Raw genomic sequence first — 27,661 nt, forward strand, 5'->3', positions numbered from 1 at the left:
TTTATGATTTATTTACCTATTTTATATCAAACACTGATTTTCTAAAAGTCTAAATTTTCTAAAGAAAAAAAATTACTGTAATAATTAACTATTTTCTAAGAACACAATGGGCAGTTCAGGCCTTGGGAAAGGAAACAGCATATTGAGTCTTTTTGCTCTAACATAAAAGTCACATAGTTTTGTTGTATAATTATTAACTAAGGCATACATAGAGCAAAATATTAAATTTCACCAATTACAAACTAGACTGAATTAGTGAAAGCCATATATTACAGAATATTTTTAAAGATTTACTGTTCTATTATGCTCATGTAATTCCAATTAACTGCCCACAAAATGTTGTTAAGCAGATATCCTACTGAGGCTCCTTTAATAAATAAATAAGACTTTGTTAGTAAAGGTGTTGTGTGGAATCTTAATAACATCCATAGAAGTTTGATGGTTCTTGGGGCAGGGGGGACAGTTATACAATAGTCAAGAGCAACTAAATGATTCAATCTTCTGAGACCTTATTCATTTTAACCAGTGAGTTGTTAACCAGATGACAGACAGCTAGGTCAGAGTGCTAATTAATATGCAGTATCTCTTTTTCTAGCAGGAGATAAGTATGTGGTTTCGTAGTCTGCAATACACCTACTCATGTCCTCTACTGCCTTTTTAGAAGTGCAGCAGGCAAAAGAGAAACTGTTTCTTTGAATGCTCTTTCGTATTCAAAATGGTCATAAAACAGAGATGAAGGCATGACCTGGATTATTTCTATTCACTCTGGTCTTAACATAAGAAAATGCTATCTACACTCAAAATTTGTCTACATTCAATACATTTATTTTGGAGTAAGGAAGGTCCAATGTTTTGTTACTGACTGATATTGTTTTCAATCTTTGTTTTTTAAAGCTCAATCTGCTTATATAGAATATGGTCAATCCTGCATTCAACCCCAAGCTGTATATACAGCAAAAAGCAGGATGAAGAAGGTTTAGATCTCAAATCCCATATCCCAGGTACCAGTTTTCAGTCTCAGACTCACAGAAAAATTTCATCATGCTCATTTGTTTCCAAGTGTAGTATACAGAAACTTATGATTCTGATGTTAAAATTCTTGTCCTTAGATAGGTTAACCACTCCTCTGCCAAAATATGTTTTATTTAGCTGATTATCAACAAGGCTTCTTTGTATTCATGCTAATAAGATGGAAATAAAATTCTAACCAGAGATAACCTTACCAACTTGGCTTGATTCTAAGAAAACTACCTTATGTATGTTATTTTTTTCTTTTGGAAAATCTTAAAGCAAAACCTGCATAAATAATATCAACTCCTTATCAAAGAGCTGTCCCTTTAAAGAAAAAAATTTTCTACAGGTTCTTAAATTAGGATTAAGTATATATGGAGACACAGAAAATATAGTCAGGAAATGAGCAAACTGAAGACAGCATTAACTTAATTTTCTCTTCTTTGAATAGCTTCTGTCTGCTCTTATATATATCATTTGTGTAAAGCTTGAATTGGAAATCTGGACTTTGAAATATTCTTCCCTAATGGAATATAAAAAGGAACCAAAGATGATTATTCTTACAGCACAAACAAATTTAGCTTTTATGCAGTAATACTAAGAACAACAAAGACAATAACAGTATTTCACACAGTAAGCAGTTCTTTTAGTGCAGGTACAGTATTTACAGTCAGCTTGTTTCATAATCTGTTTGTCATAAAAGAATTCTGACTATTATGATAACCTTTTTGACGGAAATGCTAATAATATTAAAAAATTTAGCAAGGAATGGTATAGCAAGATGCATAATGCTTTTTTGTGTGCATTAAATTAACTTTCATTTCAATGTATCCAAAGATACTTCAGCTGAAGTTTTAGGAGAAGCAGAAAAACAATTCTTCAAAGAATTATGAATAGTGGCTCCATTATGCCTCCACCTCACTGAGTAAACTGCCAACATGTATTTACTGGAAAGAAGAAAACTTTGAGACACCTGATTCCTTATGGCAAGTGGTTTACTACAGGTATGACCAAGCATGATTGTTATACTAAATCACAACTGTATTCCATTTATAAAAGAGACTCAAAGTTTCCATAGCCTTCTGCTAGCACCCTATCTACTAAGCTGAATGCAGCCCAAAATGATCATAGTGGTACCCACACCTATTTGAATTTCTTCCCAGGAACATCCATCATCATTCAGTGCAATAGACATATTAATGTACTTTTCCATGCTAAGAAACTCCCCCAAGACCTCTTAACAGCATGAAACACCACCCAAATCCAAAAAGAATGTCAATGTCAACAAAGACATACTTATTTCTAAAGACTTGATAATAAGAAAAAAAACTGTTCCTGATCTTCTTCACTTACCCAGGAGTTTTGCAATGACATAAAGGGCTTGTCCCCAAAGAAACAGTTTTCCATCACGGCCACAGTTGCTAGGAAATCGCTTCTGACTACCAGGGTTTCTTTTTTCATATTCTACAAAATCAGCTGGCACAAAGTAGTACTTTGGTATGACAGGATAACCTATGGAGTTTAAAAATAAATATTTAAAATATAACAAATCAGTATCCTCCTCAAATTTTCCCTTCAAAAACTACAATGATGACAAAGCAGAAAGAGAGAAAGTTGTCCAATAGGATAGGAAAATTTGACTCTTTTCAGAAATTCCCAGTGAAAAATGTGGGAAAAGCTTCTTTACTTTAAAACTAATTTGACAGGATATGTTATATGTTAGCCAACAATGTGTACATAATCTCTTTTAACAACATTTAACACCTTTAAATGAATCAATAAATATATAGTATGCAAATATGTAGAGCCATAGAAGAAGCTATTTTTAATAGACTTAGTCTGTGGAAGCTTTACAAATGAGATACTGTGTAATCTTAAATGAAGAATTATAACCCTGAGCGATTGCTTAGAGCAAAGAAATCCCCATTTTAAACATTAAGGCCATTATCTACTATTCAACATCACTGAGGAGAAAAAAAAAAATCCATCTTCCCCCTGTGACCAACTCATTTAAAAATATTTCTTGGTAGAAACTAAAAATTATTTTAAGACTAGAATCTTTGTGGATGATGTAAAGGGAGAAAAACCAACATTCTAATACAGTGCTACAGAAGACTTTTTGTAATATCATCCCACACTGAACTTAATTTTTCTAATAATACTACACAGATTTCCCTAAAATTTGCTTCTTTCTTCACGCATCAATAAATAGTGATATTTGTGTCTAAAACCAGTGAAAAGGTCTATGATACACAGATAATAGTCTGAACATCACTCTTTCAACATAAAGAAGCCTAAAGTGTGATACACAGACTACCACCTCAATGCATCAATGATCTATCACTGAATACTAAAAGATCTGATTCAAGGGATTTTAAATATATTCATTACAACATTCATTACATTGTTTCTCACATTGGACAAGTGGTTATTTGGAGCATAAAGACAAAAAACTGGTTTTAAACATTAACATTTATTTGAAATTCAATGTTTATCCATAAACATTTTGCTACTTTAACATTACACAGACTTTAAAGGGTGAGCATACAGTATAAAGTATTTACTCTAAGATACTGTGGAAAACCCTAAAGAATATCATAAACTTCATGTGAGACAGGAATAGGGCCCACCGCTGTGATTGCCAGTTTGTGCATCATGTCTGTAAGACCACCCTCTTTTTTTTTTTTAATTAACACCATAATTTTTAACTTTCAGATAAATAGGTCGTCAAAGCTGTTCACTCATGAGAATATTTTACTATTTTACTAATACTTCCAAACACCAAAGATATCTGGAACTTCTCCTCTGGAATTCTTTCAAGAATTAGTTTTCTAGTCATACGAAAAAACTCAGTTATGTTCCTTTATGGCCCTTGCTGGTGTTTAACTGAAACCAATATATTATTTATAAGTCTGGACCTTTTGACCATTTCTAAAATATTAAACCCATCCTCAAAGGATGACATTTTAGAACCATGGCAGACATTCAAATTAATGTGAAAAAAGCCCTGAAAACATCTCCAAAGAGGAGGTCAAAATATTCTTGGCAATGGTAGTACCCTTAGGCTAGGCCAGAGCCTCCCTAAGTGGCCCTCTGAAGGGGGCAGTACTCACCTGAACAAAACATTTCTGGTGACATGGATAAAAATTAGTCATTTTATATTATTGTCACATTACATCCAGTGAAGGAGTATTACAGTAGGTAATAGATGAAGAACCTCTGCCCACCTGGCAAACTACAGTGTAGTAACTATAGCCATGAACACTTAAAATTCATCTCCCTCTCTATCACCTTGCCTAATGAACTCCTTTCATAAAAATAAGTTTATTATAACAAATTAAGAGATTATTCTTTCTAATTTGTTTGCAGCCCCGTTCATTTTTTCATTTCAATATAAATTGTTCTGTTTAGAAAGGAATTATTTATACATTTCAAAGGAACATTAAGGGAATGCTGGTAGAAAGAATTTCTTGAAAAAGCATTCCTGGGGGTGCTTCAAGATGGCACAGGACTAAGACATGGAGATCACCTTCCTCCTCACAAATACATCAAAAATACATCTACATGTGGAACAACTCCTACAGAACACCTACTGAACGCTGGCAGAAGACCTCAGACTTCCACAAAGACAAGAAACTCCCCATGTACCTGGGTAGGGCAAAAGAAAAAAGCAAAAACAGAGACAAAAGAATAGGGATGGAACCTGCACCTCAGGGAAGGAGCTGTGAAGGAGGAAGTTTCCACACACTAGGAAGCCCCTTCACTGGTGGAGACAGAGGTGGTGGGGGTGGGAAGCTTCAGAGCCACGGAGAAGAGTGCAACAACAGGGGTGCAGAGGGCAAAGCAGAGAGATTCCCGCACAGAGGATAGGTGCCGACCAGCACTAACCAACCTGAGAAGCTTGTGTGCTCACCCCCCTGGGGAGGGTGGGCGTTGGGAGCTGAGGCTCTGGCTTCAGAGGTCAGATACCAGAGAAAGGACTGGGGTTGGCTGTGTGAACACAGCCTGAGGGGGCTAGTGCATCACAGCTAGACGAGAAGGAGTATGGGAAAAAGTCTGGAACTGCCTAAGGGTGCGTGAGGAGAGAGAATTCAGAGCACCACCTAAACAAGCTTCAGAGACAGGTGCAAGCTGTGACTATCAGCGCAGACACCAGAGATGGGCATGAAAAGCTAACACTGCTACTGCTGCCACCAAGAAGCCTGTGTGCAAGCAGGTCACTATCCACACCTCCCCCCACCGGGAACCCGTGCAGCCTGCCACTGCCAGGATCCCATGATCCAGGGACAACATCCCCGGGTGAACACATGGCGCACCCCAGGCTGTTGCAACATCCTGCTGGCCTCTGCCGCCGCAGGCTCACCCCACATTCCGTACCCCTCCCGCTCCTCAGCCTAAGTGAACCAGAGCCCCCTAATCAGCTGCTACTTTAACCCCCTCCTGTCTGGGAGGAGAAAAGATGCCCTCAGGCAACGTACATGCAGAGGTGGGACCAAAACCAAAGCTGAACCCCAGGAGCTGTGCGAACAAAGAAGTAAAAGGGAAATTTCTCCCTACAGCTTCAGGAGCAGCGGATTAAATGTCCACAGTCAACTTGATGAACCCTGCATCTGTGCAATACCTGAACAGACAACGAATCATCCCAAAATTCAGGTGGTACACTTTGGGAGCAACTGTACAATTAGGGTTTGCTGTCTGCAACTGACTTGTTTCTGATTTTTATGTTTACCTCAGTATAGTTTTTAGTGCTTCATATCATGGGTGGATTTGTTTATTGGTTTGGTCGCTCTCTTCCTTTTTTTTTTTTAATTACTGAAAAATATTTTTTAAATTTTATTTATTTATTTATTTTAATTTTCTTTCCTTTTTCTCGTGTTCTTCTGAGGCGTGTGGCTGACAGGATCTTGGTGCTCCGGCCTGGTGTCAGGCCTGAGCCTCTGAGGTGGGAGAACTGAGTTCAGGACATTGGACCACCAGAGACCGCCTGACCCCACGTAATATCAATCGGCAAGAGCTCTCCCAGAGATCACCATCTCAAATGCTAAGACCCAGCTCAACTAACAGCCAGCAAGCTCCAGTGCTGGACACCCCATGCCAAACTAGCAAGACAGGAACACAACACCACCCACTAGCAGAGAGGCTGCCTAAAACCATACTAAGTTCACAGACACCCCAAAACACACCACCGAATGTGGCCCTGCCCACCAGAAACACAAGATCCAGCCCCACCCACCAGAACACAAGAACCAGTCCCCTTCACCAGGAAGCCTACACAAGCCCCTGAACCAACCTTACCCACTGGGGGCAGACACCAAAAACAAAGGGAACTAAAAACCAGCAGCCTGCAAAAAGCAGACCCCAAACACAGTAAGTTAAACAAAATAAAAAGACAGAGAAATATGCAGCAGATAAAGGAGCAAGGCAAAAAAACACCAGACCAAACAAATGAAGAGGAAATAGGCATTCTACCTGAAAAAGATTTCAGAGTAATGATAGTAAAGATGATCCAAAATCTTGGAAATAGAATGGAGAAAATACAAGAAACATTTAACAAGGACCTACAAGAACTAAAGAGCAAATAAACAATGATGAACAGCACAATAAATTAAATTAAAAATTCTCTAGAAGGAATCCATAGCAGAAAAACTGAGGCAGAAGAACAGATAAGAGACCTGGGAAGATAAAACAGTGGAAATAACTACTGCAGAGCAGAATAAAGAAAAAGCAATGAAAAGAATTGAGGACAGTCTGAGAGACCTCTAGGACAACATTAAATGCACCAACATTCAAATTATAAGGGTCCCAGAAAAAGAAGAGAAAAAGAAAGGGACTGAGAAAATATTTGAAGAGATTACAGTTGAAAACTTCCCTGATATGGGAAAGGAAATAGTCAATCAAGTACAGGAAGCACAGAGAGTCCCATACAGAATAAATCCAAGGAGAAACACGCCAAAACATATTAATCGAACTATCAAAAATTAACTACAAAGAAAAAATATTAAAAGCAGCAAGGGAAAAGCAACAAATAACATACAAGGGAATCCACATAAGGTTAACAGCTGATCTTTCAGCAGAAACTCTGCAAGCCAGAAAGGAGAGGCAGGACATACTTAAGGTGATGAAAGGGAAAAACCTACAACCAAGATTATTCTACCCAACAAGGATGTCATTCAGATTCGATGGAGAAATTAAAACCTTCACACACAAGCAAAAGCTAAGAGAATTCAGCACCACCTAACCAGCTTTACAACAAAGGCTAAAGGAACTTCTCTAGGCAGGAAACACAAGAGAAGGAAAAGACCTACAGTAACAAACCCCAAACAATTAAGAAAATGGGAATAGGAACATACATATCGATAATTACCTTAAATGTAAATGGATTAAATGCTCCAACCAAAAGACACAGACTGCCTGAAAGGATACAAAAACAAGACCCGTATATATGCTTCTAAAAGAGACCCACTTCAGACCTAGGGACACATACAGACTGAAAGTGAGGGGATGGAATAAGATATTCCATGCAAATGGAAACCAAAAGAAAGCTGGAGTAGCAATTCTCATATCAGACAAAATAGACTTTAAAATAAAGAATGTTGCAAGAGACAAAGAAGGACACTACATAATAATCAAGGGATCAATCCAAGAAGATATAACAATTGTAAATATTTACGCACCCAACACAGGAGCACCTCAATACATAAGGCAAATGCTAACAGCCGTAAAAGGGGAAATAGACAAGAACACAATCATTGTAGGGGACTTTAACACCCCACTTTCACCAATGGACAGATCATTCAAAATGCAAATAAATAAGGAAACACAAGCTTTAAATGATACATTAAGCAAGATGGACTTAATTGATATTTATAGGACATTCCATCCAAAAGCAACAGAAAACACTTTCTTCTCAAGTGCTCATGGAACATTCTCCAGGATAGATCATATCTTGGGTCACAAAACAAGCCTTGGTAAATGTTAAAAAATTGAAATCACATCAGCAATCTTTTCCGACCACAACATTATGAGACTAGATATCAATTAAAGGAAAAAATTTGTAAAAAAAAAAATAACACATGGAGACTAAACAATACACTACTAAATAACCAAGAGATCACTGAAGAAATTAAAGAGGAAATCAAAAAATACCTATAAACAAATGACAATTAAAACACTATGACCCAAAACACACGGGAAGCAGCAAAAGCAATTCTAAGAGGGAAGTTTATAGAAATACAATCCTACCTCAAGAAACAAGAAACATCTCAAATAAGCAACCTAAGCTTACACCAAAGAAATTAGAGAAAGAAGAACCAAAACCCCCAAAGTTAGCAGAAAGAAAAAAATCATAAAGATCAGATCAGAAATAAATGCAAAACAAATGAAGGAACGATAGCAAAGATCAATAAAACTAAAAGCTGGTTCTTTGAGACGATAAACAAAATTGATAAACCATTAGCTAGACTCATCAAGAAAAAAAGGGAGAAGACTCAAATCAACAGAATTAGAAATGAAAAAGGAGAAGTAACATCAGACACTGCAGAATAACAAAGGATCATGAGAGATAACTATAACAAACTATATGCCAATAAAATGGACAACTTGGAAGAAATGGACAAACTCTTAGAAAAGCACAACCTTCCAAGGCTGAACCAGGAAGAAATAGAAAATATAAACAGACCAATCACAATCACTGAAAGTGAGACTGTGATTAAAAATATTCCAACAAACAAAAGCCCAGGACCAGATGGCTTCACAGGCGAATTCTATCAAATATTTAGAAAAGAGCTAACACCTTTCCTTCTCAAACTCTTCCAAAATATAGCAGAGGGAGGGTACTCTGAAATTCATTCTACAAGGCCACCATCACCCTGATACCAAAGCGAGACAAAGCTGTCACAAAAAAAGAAAACTACAGGCCAATATCACTGATGAACATAGATGCAAAAATCCTCAACAAAATACTAGCAAACAGAATCCAACAGCACATTAAAAGGATCATACACCATGATCAAGTGGGGTTTATTCCAGGAATGCAAGAATTCTTCAATATACGCAAATCTATCAATGTGATAAACCATATTAACAAATTGAAGGAGAAAAACCATATGATCATCTCAATAGATGCAGAAACAGTTTTCAACAAAATTCAACACCCATTTACGAGAAAAACTCTCCAGAAAGTGGGCACAGAGGGAACCTACCTCAACATAATAAAGGCCATATATGACAAACATACAGCCTGCATCGTTCTCAGTGGTGAAAAACTGAAACCATTGCCTCTAAGATCAGGAACAAGACAAGGTTACCACTCTCACCACTATTATTCAACATAGTTTTTAAAGTTTTAGCCACAGCAAAACTTCCAGAGAAGAAAAAGAAATAAAAGGAATCCAAATCAGAAAAGAAGAAGTAAAGCTGTCACTGTTTGCAGATGACATGATACTATACATAGAGAATCTAAAGATGCTACCAAAAAACTACTAGAGCTAATCAATGAATTTGGTAAAGTAGCAGGATACAAAATTAATGCACAGAAATCTCTGGCATGCCTATACAATAGTGATGAAAAATCTGAAAGAGAAAGTAAGGAAACATTCCCATTTACCGTCACAACTAAAAGAATAAAATACCTAGGTATAAACTTATTGAAGGAGGCAAAACACCTGTATGCAGAAAACTAGAAGACACTGATGAAAGAAATTAAAGATGATACAAATAGATGGAGAGATATACCATGTTCTTGGATTGGAAGAATCAACACTGTGAAAATGACTATACTACCCAAAGCAATCTACAGATTCAATGCAATCCCTATCAAACTACCAATGGCATTTTTCACAGAACTAGAACATAAAATTTCACAATTTGTATGGAAACACAAAAGACCCCAAATAGCCATAGCAATCTTGAGAAAGAAAAACAGAGCTGGAGGAATCAGGCTGCCTGACTTCAGACTATACTACAAAGCTACAGTAATCAAGACAGCATGGTAATGGCACAAAAACGGAAATATAGATCAATGGAACAGAAAAGAAAGCCCAGAGATAAACCCACGCACATATGGTCACGTTATCTTTGATAAAGGAGGCAAGAATATACAAGGGAGAAAAGATAGCCTCTTCAATGAGTGGTGCCGGGAAAACTGGACAGCTACATGTAAAAGAATGAAATTAGAACACTCCCTAATACCATACACAAAAATAAGCTCAAAATGGATCAAAGACCTAAATGTAAGGCAGACACTTAGAGGAAAACTCTTAGAGGAAAACATAGGAAGAACACTCTTTGACATAAATCACAGCAAGATGCCTTTTAACCCACCTCCTAGAAAAATGGAAATATAAACAAAAATGAACAAATGGGACCTAGTGAAACTTAAAATCTTTGGCACAGCAAAGGAAACCATAAACAAGACGAAAAGAGAACCCTCAGAATGGGAGAAAATATTTGCAAACTAAGAAACTGACAAAGGATTAATATCCAAAATATACAAGCAGCTCATGCAGCTTACTATCAAAAAACAAACAACCCAAATTAAAAATGGGCAGAAGACCTAAATAGACATTTCTCCAAAGAAGATATACAGATTGCCAACAAACACATGAAAGAATGCTCAGCATCAGTAGTCATTAGAGAAATGCAAATCAAAACTACAATGAGTTATTACCTCACACCAGTGAGAATGGCCATTGTCAAAAAATCTACAAATAATAAATGCTGGAGAGGGTGTGGAGAAAAGGGAATCTTCTTGCACTGTTGGTGGGAATATAAATTGATACAGCCACTATGGAAAACAGTATGGAGGTTCCTTAAAAAATCTAAAAATAGAACTACCCTATGACCCAGCAATCCCACTGCTGGCATATACCCTGAGAAAACTATAGTTCAAAAAGAATCATGTACCACAGTTTTCACTGAAGCACTGTTTACAATAGCCAGGACATGGAAGCAACCTAAGTGTCCATCGACAGATGAATGGATAAAGAAGATGTGGCACATAGGTACAGTGGACTATTACTCAGCCATAAAAAGAAATGAAATTGAGTTATTTGTAGTGAGGTGGAAGGACCAAGAGTCTGTCATACAGAGTGAAGTAAGTGAGAAAAAGAAAAACAAATACGGTATGCTAACACATATATATGGAGTGTAAAAAAGAAAAAAAAGGTTCTTATCAACCTAAGGGCAGGACAGGAATAAAGATGCAGATGTAGAGAATGGACTTGAGGACATGGGGACGGGGAAGGGTAGGATGGGACGAAGTGAGAGACTTGCATTTACATATATACACTACCAAATGTAAAATAGATAGCTAGTGGGAAGCAGCCGCATAGCACAGGGAGATCAGCTCTGTGCTTTGTGACCACCTAGAGGGGTGGGATAGTGAGGGTGGGAGGGAGACGTAAGAGGGAGGGTATATGGGGATATATGTATACGTATAGCTGATTCAGTTTCTTATATAGCAGAAACTAACACAATTTTGTAAAGCAATTACATTCCAATAAAGATTAAAAAAAAAAAAAAGGAAAAGCATTCCAACTACACCTTCTGTTGTCTGATGAAGTACTGGAGTCAGAAGATCCTGATATTCTTTTACTTGCTTGGGATTGCCTCTAAAAACACCTAAAATGTAAAATATAAAATCCAATAGCATTTGAGCTCAATAAACACAACAGAAATTTTACCTTAGAAAAAAATTTACCCAATTGTAATTATTCTGGTATTTTTCTATGTAAATAATAAACATAAAATGGAAAAAGGTTATGCAAATAAATGCATGTGATAGTTTTCCAGGAAATTGATTTGAGAAATGTTAGCAATTAGAATTGAAAACTGACTTTTAATTGAAATTTCTCTATGCTTAAGTATAAATAATACAGACATTCACAATGTCACAAATTACAGTATTCATAAAATTCTTTAAATGATGTAACATTAAGTCAGAAAGCGGAAAAGTAGCACATAAAAATGCAGAGTAGTTAACATCAATTAGTGCAGTCTATTTTGCTAGCTGAAAGGAGTCATATTTTATTTCTTTTCTTCTTTAAACTAGTTATATCCTACAGTTTAAATTTCAGGAGAAAAGTTCACTCACCATCAATCATCATGTAAAGGAAAAATATAGGAAATTCGCATTCAATGCCATCAAATAGCTAAAACAGAAAATAAAATATATAAAAAGTTCATCAACAATAATTTAGAACTGTATGTTAATTATATTAATTAGAACACTTACATCATTAGAATATACATACATAAAAATTTATTTATTGTAATAACAAAAGTGGACTGATTTTTTTTTTTTTTTTTTTGCGGTACGCGGGCCTCTCACTGTCGTGGCCTCTCCCGCTGCGGAGCACAGGCTCCGGACACGCAGGTCCAGCAGCCATGGCTCATGGGCCTAGCCGCTCCGAGGCATGTGGGATCCTCCCAGACCAGGGCATGAACCCGTGTCCCCTGCATCGGCAGGCGGACTCTCAACCACTGCGCCACCAGGGAAGCCCTCATCATTCTTATTATTCAAAAGCTCATTCATTTAATCCATCACAGAGTAGTCATTCATTCAATAAATATTTCCTAAGTATTTAGTAATGCCTGGCATCAGCTAGACAGAGGGCTATGAAGACAAAAAGATAGAGAACCTGCTTAGTGGGGAGACAGGCATGTAAACAAACAATTGCAGTATGTTACAAAATGTCTATACATTGTATATATATCAAGAACCAAGGGCATGAAGCATCTGAGCCTGCCCAGGGCATCTGGAAAGGGTTTATAGGAAAGGAGATGCTTCAACTAATGCTTGATGGATTTCTCTGGAGAGATAAGCTAAGGGAACTCCATACAGAGAAGACAACAGCACAAACTAGAAATGCATTAATGAACAAAGTACGTTAAAGAAACTCACAGCAATTCAGTATTCCTGGAACAAGCAAGGAAGAAGCAGTGAAAGTTGAAGTCTAACAGGTGGGTCAGGACAGCCAGATCAGGGAGGGCCTGAGAAGTCAGGCTGAGAGACAAACACTTTGATCTGAAAGTGACAGGGTACCACTGAAGAGGATCAAATTTACTTGCTAGATGAACAGCTGGCAGTACTGAAGAGGGTTTTAGGATAAGAAATAAGGAGACCAACTGGAAGGCTGCTGGGAACAACCCAAAGAGAAAGGATGTTAACCTAAATCAATGTTTCTCAGCTTCAGCACTATTGACATTTTGGGCCAAATAGTTCTTTGTTGTGGGGGTTGTCCTGTGCACTGTGGGACAGTTAGTAGCATCCCTGGATTCTACCTTCCAGATGCCAGTAGCACCCACCAAGGTGTAACAACAAAAAATTTCTTCAAATATTGTCAAATGTCCCCTGGGGAGCAAAATCATTCCCGGCTGTGGATCACTCGCCTAAACGAAGAAGTTAGTAGAGATGAAGGGACAGTTTTTAAGATTTAAAGGTAGTTAAATTTGCCAGACTTGGTGAGTGACAAAGAAGGCTGAGTGAGCCTAGGATGAATCTCAGGTTTGGGGCTTGGACAGAAGGGTGGAAGGTGATCATAGGCAGACTGCAGCGCATTCTAGTGAGGATGTCCAAAAGGCAGCTGGATACGTGGTAGGGCACTCAGGGGTGGAAGTATGAGTTAGGGATAGAGATGTGGGATTAACAGTGATTGCTAGAGCTATGACTGCATGAATAGCATGAAAGAGAATAGGACTGAAGATGGATTCCAGGAGACAAGCAAAGGATAAAGGGAGGCAGAAGAAGAGGAACCTGCAAAGAAGACTAAGAAAGATAGTGAGAGAACTAAGCAGAGACTTAGGAAGAGATTGAAGTCACAGAAAATGGAGGAGAACCTCCTGAGAGAGGACTTACTTAAGACACTCAAATGCCAATGAGAGGTCCAGTGAAATAAAGTTAGAAAGGCATCCACAATGATCCAGTGACATAAACTGACTGAAGCCAATACAGCTACTGGGAAGTGTTGGGGACAGGAGCCAGATTATAAGGTAAAGGAGTAAGTAGGAGGCAAACAAGGAGGCACAACTAGAACACACCATGCTCTTCAGAAGTGTGACAACAAAGAGAGAGGCAAGGGGAGGCAGATAGGGAGGGGTTTGGGGGTTTTTAAAGATAATTTTCAACCTATCCCATTAAAGCAAAGTCTTCAGCAATGTGGATGGATGCTTACTTTTTTGGGGGGTGTTACAGTTTTTTGGGCAGCTTAGAAACAGCTAGAATAAACCTAGATATAGGATATGTATGTATATTTGAAATGTAAAATCTTTAAAACCAAATATTTAGAGGAGTATATTTCAGAGGGAAGTGTCTAAGTGAAACAGAAAAAAGAACATTTGCTTAAAGATTGAAAATTCAATCACAAATAGATATTTTCTATTATATTAGACAAATGGTATATAGTAGGCAGGCAAAATACTGAAAGTTCAATAGAAAAATTACTCACCCAATGACTCAACATGGCCCGATGTGAGCAAATAGGCCTCAACAGCTAACACTTACCGAGTGCTTACTATGTGCCAAGCACTGTTCTAAGCACTTTTATATATATTAACTGATTTAATTCTCAAAAAAACCTCACTAATAGTAGGGACTAACTTTATTTTATCAATGAAGAATATTAAACACAGAGAGCTTAAATAACTTGCCCAAGGTCTCACAGCTAATAAGTGGCAGAGCCAGAATTCAAACCCAAGAAGTCTGCCTCCTGAATCAGTACTTTTGAACATTCTATTATGCTATCTGACATGGGATATTTTTTGATACCTTAATTTCAGCTGGTCTGTAGTAGCGTCTTTTAGGATCTTCCAATGATGTTCTATACCCATCTCTCAAGAAACGCTTAAATCCATATTTTCCTTTTAATTTTCTAACCACTTTATCAAGTGTCTGGTTAAACAGAACTTCATCATCCAAGGCAAATGCAGGATAACTGATGCAGGGGAGCAGGGCAGCATCTGTGTTCTGGGGGCAATAAGAAAAAGAAGGGAAAGTAAGTGTCTGTAATCATATGATCAACACAGCCCAAAGAGAATCACAGAGATGCAAAGCCACTAAGGTTATTTAACTGACAGTGAGACTGCTGTGCTCCAAGGGACAGACAGATGTTTATATGGCATGGTTTAGTGAACCTTACAGAGGAGATAAAACTTCATTCAATGATAAGGAGTATTTTCAAGGTTCAACACTGGACTCAGACTTTAGTACGTTATTTCAGTCATTGTGTAAAAATTTAACACCACTAATTAGTCATTACAACTAGTCTGTCATAACAATTTGTTTATAATAGTGAAAACCAGAAAACAACCTAAAGGTCCAACAATTAGCTGAGTAAATCAGCAGCCATTAAAATTTATATTATAGAAATGTTTACTAATATGGAAACATGTCCATTCAAAGAAACAGGTTATCAAGCATTATGAACAATATTCCTCCAGTTTCGTAAAATAAAAACATTATATGTGTACATAAAAATACATGGAAACATACAAACCCAAATGATGTCACCCTAAGATTATAACTGAATGGTGGAATAATGAGTGGCTATATTTTTATTATTTGCTTATTTGTGGATTCTGTTTGTCTTTTATCATAATCTTGTATTACTTCTATAAAATAGTTATTTTAAAATAATTAAATTGTTCCATTTTGGGTGTTTTCTAAGAATAGAGCCACAAATAACCCCTCAAAAAATCTGCAATCAGGTATTACATAGTCATTTAAGAGATTATCAGACAAAAGAAAAGGGTGAATCAAATGAGAGAAGAGAAATAAGGAAAGCAGTTTTATTCAAAAGAAATTTAAATTATGAAAAATATTCTTCTACATTTCTAATACAGTAAGTCCCCTACATATGAACAAATTCTGTTCTGTGAGCACGTTTGTAAGTCCAATTTGTTTGTAAGTCCAACAAAGTTAGCCTAGGTACCTAACTAACACAATCCGCTATATAGTACTGTACTGTAATAGGTTGATAATACTTTTCACACAAATAATACATAAAAAACAAACGAACATGAAAAATAAAGAAAACATTTTTAATCTTACAGTATAGTACCTTGAAAAGTACAATAGTACAGTACAACAGCTGGCATACAGGGGCTGGCATCGAGTGAACAAGAAGAGTTACTGACTAGAGGAGGGAGAGGAGGTGGGAGATGGTAGAGCTAACGGATCCTCAGCAATAAGAGACCGAGGGCAAGCTGCAATTGCACTCACAGGTTCTGGTTCTTTGCTGGATTAAATTCTATCTACCCTCTTGAAAAAACGGTCCAGTGATATCTGGGTAGTAGCTCTTTTTTTCTTGTCATAGATGACACGGTAGCAAGGGACTGCATTCTGAAAGACTGCTGCAACCTTCATGAACCATTCTACATTCGGGTCCTGTGCCTCAAAAACTAACAGTGCCTCCTCAAACAAAGAAAATCCCCTTGCCATTTCCTGTGTCGTGAATCTCTTCGGTTCTTCAGTTACTTATTCTTCCTCTTGTCACTCCACTCTCTCAATTATTTTCACTTTTGTTTCCATCATTATCGCTTGGCACTTTTTAGCAGTACCAACTACATCACTGCTGCTTTTAAGCTTGCTTCCAGACACCCTGGGCTTGAAATAAAGACACTGTACTACTGTACTCTATACAGTACTGTACAGTAAAGTACACAGAAGCACAACCACTTGTTGAGGATGCACGCACGTGACAATGTACGCCAGACACGTGAACTAAATTATGTGATTGGACCTGGGAACGCACATTCACATCTTTAAAAGTTCACAACTTGAAAGTTCGTGTGTAGGGTACTTACTGTATATAATATTGCATGACCAAAAAAAATTAATTTTGGCATAATGTTGCTACTCCCCCAAAGAGAAAAAAATATATCTAGTTCTGTACTGCTCTATGAAAACTCAAAGGACAAAGCAGCTTTCTCCACAGCTCTGTTCACTTCCTAAACATTGACCTCCCCAGGCCAGAGGAGTAAGCGGCAACATTCTCTCTTATCTCTTCTGCCAACTTTTAACACTTTAGAGTACTTTCTTGGAAAAAGAAACAAAACTATGTAACAATCATAAACAACAGTTCATATTAATTTATTATAAAAATATCTCACATGAGATCTTGATTCTCTGGGTAACAGTGAGCACAAAGTTTGCCGGTTGCGATTGTGGGCATCGAGATCCACAAATATAACTGACCAAGAACAGCCCTGGAATGAGAGAGAAAGAAAAATTTACTAGATTAACATAAAAGAACTTGTAGAACATTGGGCAATTTGACTGAAATAAATTTCACATTATAAATCAATGTTACCTCAATTTACAAAAATAATAAAATTTTAAAAAAAGACAAGCAAAAAAATTTCACAAAAATATTAACATTGGTTGCATTTGAGAGTGGCATTACAGAAGATTTTAATTTTTTAAATACTTTCAGTATTTCTCAAATTTCTTGCAATAAACATATTAATTTTATAATCATAAAAAATAAATGTTATTTTTCCATTTTTCCAATTTCTCCTTAGTTTTCTTAAAAATCAAAATATATAGATTACAAGATAACTAATAAAGGATATTTTAATAAAAGTAAAAAATCATTTAGCTAATACTTCTGACAAAGAAATAAGAACTAATTTGGATTCACAAAATCTGAATTGTACAGTCCTAATAAAGAACGATCAAACTAAATGAATTTAGATATCTAGAATTACAGATATAAAAACTACTTGATTAAAATATAAAGACAGGAGAATCTCAAATAATAGTACTGTACATAATACTTGCTAATATTCATTATGTGTCAGGCACTGTGTTTTATGCTTCACATGGATTATCTCATTTAATCCCCTTATGTAGATATTATTATACCCATTTTACAGAAAACGATGCTAAATCTTAGTATAACAGAGGCAAGGGTTCAAAATCAAGTCTGACACAGAAGACCACAACTTGAACACTATATTATGCAATTTCCCACACTAAAAATTATCAAGTAAGAATCAAAAACTTGAATTAAAAAGAAGTGTTAACAAAAAATGATAATTGGTCTGCTAACCAAGTTAAAAAATTTATTAATACTATTTAGCCATTAGTGCTTTCCATTTTCAATAGCATAGTTTTTAAATAAACATGGTTTTGTTCTTTTATTGGGGAGATAGATATTTTGAAAACACAAAGAATGAAATTGGAATACGACTACTTCCATTACAAGAGAATACTCAGAAAAATACATGGGGAAAGGAAGAACACCATCACAAATTTTATGTTGCTTCATTACCTTCTAAATCTCATACCAATTCTCACCAACTTCAAAGATGCATTTGCCCTGAAGATAAAATACATTGACTGAAACTCAAAATCTAGTAGTACTAGGCCCTAGATCCAAGCATCATACTCACTCTGTATATTTTTCCTGTTAACCCATGTTCATACATGAATATTAGCTCATAAAATAGAACTTCTCATTCATAATATTATTTCTTAAATTTCTTTTAACTCTGACAATAAGTGAACAAGGAATGAGTGAGGCTGTCTCTTAACCAGATCAATTCTAAACAGTCTTTCTATTATTTGAAAGTCCCTACTTCTCATCTGTACTCACAAAATTGAGCCCAACAAACTTTCACGCAGTAGCTGCCAATGTCAGAGTAATGTGCCCTCTGCTTTGAGTAAAACAAGACAGAACATGACCTCTCCTCTTAAGGAGCTGACCCAGGTGATATACAGTCCTAAATCAGATAAATATTAAACAAAACAAAAAGACTGCACGTGGCAATATATGACTATGTACCAGGTGAGTGGTTTAGATGAAAGAATAATAATAAGCCTCTAAAGTTAACAGGAGGAAAACAAAATAGGGACCTTGCGGTACTTCATGGAGAAGGTGAGGACCAGAAATAGGATCTGAATTTTGGGGGAAGGGGGAGCAAGTAGAGTGGTTGGAACAAGACAGCAAAGAAATGAATGTGTATGTGATGTTGGGAGCCAATGAATACAGAAAATAACAGGACTTATAATTTACCCCTTAGGCTGAAAATTAATAAAGTTAATTACATGTCAAATCAGTCTGCCTTGAATTTAATTTTTTAAAAGATACAACAATCTAAGTAGGATAATTTATAAATAATGAAATGAAATGGCAAATTTGGTAATTCTTGCCATTATTTGCTTCATATAAACAGCTAACTTCTATTTTCTAGCCACAAATAAAGATTCACCAAAGTATTTGTTGAGGTCCCCTCCTCTGCCAGCCTCTAAGAAATAGGCACAAAAGGAAAAATTAATCTCATAATGCTATCATATTTTAACACTAAGATCAAAAGCTAATAAACTATATTGTCTGACTATCATCTTAAAAAATATACCATGCTTTTGGTATATGGTCCGGACTTACAGAAGAATAAAATTCACCCAAGGCCATGGGCAGCTATTCCTATTCAGAAGCAAATTTTTTAAAACGTCATCAAGGAGACCTCCATATGGAATTAATTATCACCTACTTTAAATTATCAGACACGTTAATTTTAGGCTTGCAAATTTCAAAGGAAGCTAGACATGTCTGCATCGCTTTGAACACTGCGTAATATGAGAAATCTTTCTAGTCATCACCTTTTAGATTCTGGCCTCAGCTCATTTGTTAGTATCTTGATTTCTCCAATTAAAGGCAGGAATATGGAAAGATGTTTTATATGTATATGTCACTCCAGAGTATCTTATTAACTTTGGATATTTTATTTTCATCTTTCATTTCCTGAAATTATCATAACTCTGCCATAATATTCTGACTCCATCTAAAGAGCACAGATAAGACTGACAGTTCAAACTTTACTCCCAAACTGAGTTTCTGTAATTGTTTTCTAGTATACACATTACAAGATGATTCAACCTGACTTGAGTTCCAATGAAGGGGAAGAGCTGCACTGAACCATCTACCCAGGCCTCCATGACCATAACAAACACTTTTGAGATGGTATCTACGGCCAAGGGTAACATCTATGACTCAGATAGGCTGGCACCTGGGACCCGGGACCCTTAGCTGCAGTGCTTGCACCTGGACAAATGTCTCCTCGAGCAACAAAATACAAAGAAACTACAAAGGACTAAAAATAACTGTGCATGCGCAGCTGGGCAAATTATGGACAAGATAAAGAGACCAAAAACCCAACAGCCACTTTTGAAGAGCCGGAAGCAAAAGCAAGGTACTGTGCATGCCCCCTGCACATGACACCACCTAAGGGGTGGGCAAACCACCTAAGGCACCTCTCCGGCCTGACCCCTGGACGCACCCCTACCCTCGCCCCATATGAAGAACCAGTTCGCCCCCCACCCAGCAAGCAAGCGAGTGAGCAAGGGAACCTGTTACTTGTTCTCTGTCCCTCCTGGTGCAGTAGGGACCCCAATAAAACCTTGCTTGAATTTCTTGTCTGGCCTCTGATCAATTCCTATTGATTAAGGAGGCCAAGAACCCTGGTAGGTAACATGACCGTAAGACGATCTCTTTAGTCTCAATTCAAAGTGAAATGATTTGAAGGATTGCCCAGGCCTTTCTTTTCCTCTTTAGACTTTTCTCTGAACCTGAGCTAATGGGCTTACTACCCTCATCTAGCATCAAAGAATAAAACAAGATGAAACGGATCAGTATATCTATTGTGTCAATACTATACATGACCTTTTCTGTTCTTCTGGAAACAAAAAAACAGCACCATGATCAGGACACTTTCTTACCTGGTCCAGCATTAGGCTGTCCTATAGCTCTGTGAGCAAGCCTAGAGACATATTCTGCAGAAACGATACTTGCTGGTGGGAATTACCCCTCTACACCACGGCTGTAGTGGCGGTGGCCTGTAAATAGCCAACTTTTACTTACTGACCCAACAGCAGCTTCCAGTAGCCCTCACTAGAGGAATTCCTACTCACATATTGTTAAAGGGGTTTCAAACTACAGAGAGAGATGAACCTGAGTGTTAATTCTCAGGGTTTTAGAAGAATAGAGCTGAGACTCAGACCCAGGAATCACAAAACTGTTGCTGATGTCTGTGACATGTGCTAACTATAAATTATGATTTATTTAAGTATTATCAAATATTTTTATATCACTATATATATTTATAAATCACTACATATATTGTCGAGTATTGTCATACACACACATACAGACACACACACACACACAGATATATATATATATACACACACACAGAGAAAATATTTGAAACCATTATGAAATAAGTGATTCTCATATTAAGGATTATATGAGTATGTTTCTAAGTGCTCCAAATTAGCCTTTATTATAAATTTATTTAAAAAATTAAGCCACTTGATCAAATTTTCTTCTTAGATATTTTCTCCCAAACAAAAATATGTTTTGAAAATAGTTTCGGAGTGAAGATTTAAATGATGAGTCCTTTTTCTTTAATAATAAGGCAAGTCTAACAATTTAAAAAAATAGGAAAGAAAGTACAGGAACACATAATAACCAAAGCTAAAGGCTTATTCCACACAACAATTTCCCATAAAAATAAAAATTAACTTTTGTCTTATACACCAAAGCACAAAAAGGGCAAAAGTTCAACAAGTGGAAACCTCTTTCAGAAAGATCAATAATTAAGAAGAAAATGGTGTGGTCAAAAGGTACAAACTTCCAGTAAGTCCCAGGGATGTAATGTATAGCATACCTTTGAAAAGTTGTTAAGAGAGTAGGTCTTAAGAAAAAAAGTTGTAACTATGTGTGGTAGTAGTTGTTAACTAGACTTACTGTGGTGATCTCTTCATAATATATACAAATATCAAATCATTATGTTGTATACCTAAAACTAATACAATGTTGTTTCTTTTAAGTAAAAATAACAAAAACATGCCTATAAATTTTAACTTTAATACGCATGGATCACTCAAACTAAGACAAATTTTTAACTTGTGATATTCACTGAAAAGAATTATATACAATGTTTCTTTTTTAAAACAAAACAGATCAATTCACCCATTTCCGCTACCTCCCACATCCCGCCTCAGGCAACCACCAATCTGTTCCCTGTATCTGAGGTTTTGATTTTTTTTAAAGATTCCACATATAAGAGAGATCGTACAGTATTTGTCTTTCTCTCTCTTATTTCACTTAGCATATTTCACTTAGCACCTAGCATAATGCCCTTAAGGTCCATCTATGTTGTCACAAATGTCACTCCTTTTTATGACTGAATAATATTCCATTGTATGTATGCACACACCACAATTTCTTTATCCATTCCTCCATTAATGGATACTTAGGTTGTTTCCATATTATGGCTATTATAAATAATGCAGCAATGAATCTGTATATTTTTTTCAGTATTATGGACATTTCAACAACATTAATTCTTCCAACTCATGAGCATGAAACATTTTTCCATTTATTTGTGTCTTCAATTTCTCTCATCAATTTCTTTTAGTTTTTAGTGTGCAGGTCTTTCACCTCTTTGATTAAATTTATTCCTAGGTATCTTGTTCTTTTTGATGCAATTGTAAATGGGATTGTATTCTTAATTTCTCTTTGATAGCTCATTATTAGTGTATAGAAATGCAACAGATTTTTGTGTATTGATTTGTATCCTGCAACTTTACTGAATTTGCTTATTAGCTCTTTAACAGTTTTCTGATGTTTAGGGTTTTCTATATATAACATGCATATTCATGCCATATGCAAATCATGACAATTTTACTTCTTCCTTTCTAATTTTGGATGCCTTTTGTTTCTTCTTCTTACCTAATTTATCTGGCTAAGACTTCCTATCTGGCTAAGACTGGCTAATACTATGTTGAATAAAAGTGGCAAGAGTGGGCATTATATTAGTGAAACTAATATAATGTTATATGTCAATGACATCTCAATAAAAAATTAAACTAAATTAAATTTAATTTAAAAAAGAAGAAAATGGCTTAAGAGTTTTCAAAGATAATACATAGCTTTTACCACTAAAGGTAGAAAGCATTTAAGATCCAAGATTTCCTGTACTAATATCTTATATTCCAGATTCATTACCAAGTGGCTTTGGTTTAATTTCTGGTTCTGCCTCTCTGTTATGTGACCTGTGAGAATCCACCTCAACTCTATTCATTTTGAGAGAAGGGCCCTTCCAGCCCTAAAGATCTATGACTCTCTGAGTTGCCACCAACCCCGGATGTACCTTTTTTTGAAGCTCTAAATTAATTAAGTTAAAGATACATGATCAGGTCTTCCAAAACACTGTATCAATAGTCTTCAGAAATAATTGAGAATACTCATTAGACCTGAAATCCCTCAAGTCTTGAGTATGCTTCTTTAGGTCTTCACTTGAAAAAAAAACCTTTCTTTATCTCAGTTCTTTTTCCCACCACTGACTTTTTCTTTCTTTGTTTTTTTTTTTTTTTGGCTGCATTGGGTCTTCGTTGCTGCGCTCAGGCTTTCTCTAGTTGCAGTGAGTGGGGGCTACTGTTTGTTGCGGTGCACGGGCTTCTCATTGTGGTGGCTTCTCTTGTTGTGGAGCACAGGCCCTAGTGTGCTGGCTTCAGTAGTTGTGGCTCACGAGCTCTAAAGCACAGGCTCAGCAGTTGTGGCGTTTGGGCTTAGCTGCTCCGCGGCATGTGGGATCTTCCCGGACCTGGGCTCGAACCCGTGTCCCCTGCATTGGCAGGCGGATTCTTAACCACTGTGCCACCAGGGAAGTCCCTGGCCACTGACTTTTAATTAGACCACAGATCTTTTAAGTACAGGGAGTGATATTATAAAATGATTAAACACTAAAAATATCACATGCACTTTTAAATGTGCTATTGTTTAGCAAGTACATTTTTAAGTGAACTGCTGTAGAGGTGGGAATTTTAACATTTTCAAAGTCAGGTTTCTGTAATTCTCCACATCAGAAACAAAGATAAAAGGGAATTTGTAAAACTAGGATACTCTGATATTACCAAAAAAATTGGAAGATGGAGAGGCCCTACTTGCAAATGTGACATCTGTGTGGCTAAAGGAATAAGACCTTATTTGTCTATATTTCTACCTGAAATAATCAAGAAACAGTCAAGTCAGCAAACATTTGGTGCACAGCTCTGCTGGAAACAGACATGAACTAAACAAGGTCAAATGTTAACTCTGCTGAGAGCAGTTGTTCTCATCCTTGGCTGCACATTAGAATTCCCAGGCAGTTTAGAAAAATCTCAACACCACAGCCTCCCTCTAGACAATTAAGTCAGAATCTCTAGGGGTAGAGCCCAGGCATCAGTACTGTTTTTTAAATTCCTCAAATCTAACGTGCAGCCAAGATTGAGAATTTATGGCTGGGGAACAATACCAGCAGTATATTTACAACTCAGAATCAGAATGCATAGTAAAGCAATTCAGTACTTTTAGAATTATGGCTAACAAATCTACAGAAGCTTCCTGGGAAAAGTAGGCTGAAGGCAGAGCCCTGAAATATAGGTAGTTAAGAAAGGTACCATTAATGTTTGTGGGTATATATGTAGGTAGAGAGGATGCATACTAGATGTGTAAACAGTATACACTAAGACTCAGGTACATCAAAGGAGATGGCATGATTGCAAAAAAAAAAGAGCTGACCACTACTTTATAATAGCTGACCTAGACATGCAATTCCATTCATCTCACTACTTGGTTACCATGTAAGGCAGAAGAGCAAGACCTGCATCTTGCCACACTGCTGTTGTAACACTACTAGTTTAGTCTGTGACTCTTCTAAGTCTCCTTGATATACCCCTGAGAAGTTTTGGAGTCCAATGGCTTTATTACCCTTCCTTAGTATTACCAGCATTTCACTAGTAATAACATGAGGTATCACTTATTGAGGGTTTAATCTTTGCCAAGCACTATGCTAAGTTTTTTATTTGCATGACTACATTCTGAGTTAGGTCCTAGTGTCAATATCTCTATTTGTTTAAATGAGGAAGCTGAGACTTAGGTAAATACCTAGCCAAAGTCACAAATTCATTGGTAGGAGTACAGAGTATGCAGTGATTCTACCTCGTGACACTGAATACAATGGCATTCTTTTATGGCAGATTACACTCCCACTCACACACTCCTTTCTTCCTTCCTTATCTAATATATATATACATATATTCTGTAAATATTTATATACTCATACACACACATATTCATACATACACACATATTTAAATGAATGTATTGAGAGTGAGGCAGGGGGGAAAAGGAAATGAAAAGTATTGAAGGATACATGTAGGATTTCCATGAGTATGTTGACTCTTCAGAGAGACAGAAATGTTGGTACAAGCCAAGGGATCAGAGCCAGAGACACCAAGAATCTCCAGGAGAAACATATTAATTCTCATGATTTTCAACAAGTTCATATACCCCCAAACCCCCATGAGATCTGATTCCTCAATTTCTCCAGCCAGAGGTCTTGAGAGAAAAAGAGTGTGGGAAGTGGGTGATTTAGAGTCTCCTCTTGGGCACCCAGAATGAGGTGCTGCTCCCCTCTTCCCAATCCTTTCACGTCTGTGGTCGTTCTTAATCCTTCATTTCCTGGATTTAACCAGAATCCTTCCTCCAGAGGAAGTTGAAGTGAGAAAAGAGTTTACGTATGTAGGGAGAGGAAGAGAGGCAGTTGTGTCACCATGCTCCAACATGAAACTTTCCTAAATGCAAGACTTGAGGTACATAGTATCAATATTATAATTGCCATAACAAAATCCATATCATATTTTACATGTCTGCATAAGTTCCTAAAATGTATCTTCACTGACTTAATTAGCATTTTAATAGCTTAAGGTTAATTATAGTATTAGTTGAACACCTCCTTTGCCGCCTCATCTTTGGAATCTTTACAAAAATTGCTAAGAAAATTAGTTTACTTCTTGATCCAGAGAGGTAACCTGTATTGCTGCATATTATTCCTTCCACTGACAACTCAATCCATGGTCACCTGATTAGGGGCAGAAATTGGTCAAAGATCTTTTAAAAATTTAAGGCAACCCTAAGGGTTTCCCTTTTATCCCAAAGAAAATGAGATTTAGACATATGATTACAACCAGTTGAGGGTTAAGCTAGGATCACGATTTCCAATTCTTTGGCTTCACATGTTAAGCAAGTTCCCCTTTGCATGACATATACATCGATATACATTAAATTGAAACCAACGAGGGAACTGACATGGAAAATATATGGTATATAATGCCAGGAGTATTTTAAAATGTGAAAGCTGAACAAAAGACTAGAGGAAATGCTTCTCAAACTCTTCCAAAAAATAGCAGAGGAAGGAACACTCCCAAACTCATTCTACGAGGCCACCATCACCCTGATACCAAAACCAGACAAAGATGTCACAAAGAAAGAAAACTACAGGCCAATATCACTGATGAACACAGATGCAAAAATCCTCAACAAAATATTAGCATCAGAATCCAACAGCACATTAAAAGGATCATACACCATGATCAAGTGGGTTTTATTCCAGGAATGCAAGGATTCTTCAATATATGCAAATCAATCAATGTGATACACGATATTAACAAACAGAAGGATAAAAACCATATTATCAGCTCAATAGATGCAGAAAAAGCTTTTGACAAAATTCAACACCCATTTACGAGAAAAACCCTCCAGAAAGTAGGCATAGAGAGAACTTACCTCGACATAATAAAAGCTATATATGACAAACACACAGCCAACATCGCTCTCAATGGTGAAAAACTGAAACCATCTCCACTAAGATCAGGAACAAGACAAGGTTGCCCACTCTCACCATTATTATTCCACATAGTTTTGGAAGTTTTAGCCACAGCAATCAGAGAAGAAAAAGAGATAAAAGGAATCCAAATTGGAAAACAAGAAGTAAAGCTGTCACTCTTTGCAGATGACATGATACTATACATACAGAATCCTAAAGATGCTACCAGAAAATTACTAGAGCTAATCAATGAGTTTGGTAAAGTAGCAGGATACAAAATTAATGCACAGAAATCTCTGGCATTCCTATACACTAATAATGAAAAATCTAAAAGTGAAATTAAGGAAACACTCCCATTTACCACTGCAACAAAAAGAATAAAATACCTAGGAATAAACCTACCTAAAGAGACAAAAGACCTGTATGCAGAAAACTATAAGACACTGATGAAAGAAATTAAAGATGATAAAAAACAGATGGAGAGATATACCATGTTCTTGCATTGGAAGAATCAACATTGTGAAAATGACTCTACTACCCAAAGCAATCTACAGATTCAATGCAATCCCTATCAAGCTACCACTGGCATTTTTCACAGAACTAGAACAAAAAATTTCACAATTTGTATGGAAACACAAAAGACCCCAAATAGTCAAAGCAATCTTGAGAAAGAAAAATGGAGCTGGAGGAATCAGGCTCCCTGACTTCACACTATACTACAAAGCTACAGTAATCAAGACAGCATGGTACTGGCACAAAAACGGAAATATAGATCAATGGAACAGGACAGAAAGCCCAGAGATAAACCCATGCACATATGGTCACCTTATCTTTGATAAAGGAGGCAAGAATATACAAGGGAGAAAAGACAGCCTCTTCAATAAGTGGTGCTGGGAAAACTGGACAGCTATATGTAAAAGTATGAGATTAGATCACTCCCTAACACCATACACAAAAATAAGCTCAAAATGGATTAAAGACCTAAATATAAGGCCAGGCA

The 27,661-nt window shown here is 36.7% G+C and overlaps 1 protein-coding gene across 4 annotated transcripts in view; it reads right to left on the bottom strand.

Moving 5' to 3' along the window:
- The window catches only part of PHKB (phosphorylase kinase regulatory subunit beta), a 213,028-nt gene that overhangs the window by 100,867 nt on the left and 84,500 nt on the right, over positions 1-27,661 (bottom strand). For all 4 annotated transcript variants that reach the window (XM_082863438.1, XM_082863441.1, XM_082863439.1 and 1 more), the window contains 5 exons: positions 17,119-17,214; positions 14,777-14,974; positions 12,104-12,161; positions 11,554-11,631; positions 2,365-2,523 (listed from right to left, as the gene is read on the bottom strand). In XM_082863438.1, the coding sequence (XP_082719564.1) occupies positions 2,365-2,523; positions 11,554-11,631; positions 12,104-12,161; positions 14,777-14,974; positions 17,119-17,214 (589 nt within the window). The remainder of the gene's footprint in view (positions 1-2,364; positions 2,524-11,553; positions 11,632-12,103; positions 12,162-14,776; positions 14,975-17,118; positions 17,215-27,661) is intronic.

The sequence above is a fragment of the Leucopleurus acutus genome, assembly GCF_964270905.1.
Source record: "Leucopleurus acutus genome assembly, chromosome: 20".
Taxonomy (NCBI): Eukaryota; Metazoa; Chordata; class Mammalia; order Artiodactyla; family Delphinidae; genus Leucopleurus; species Leucopleurus acutus.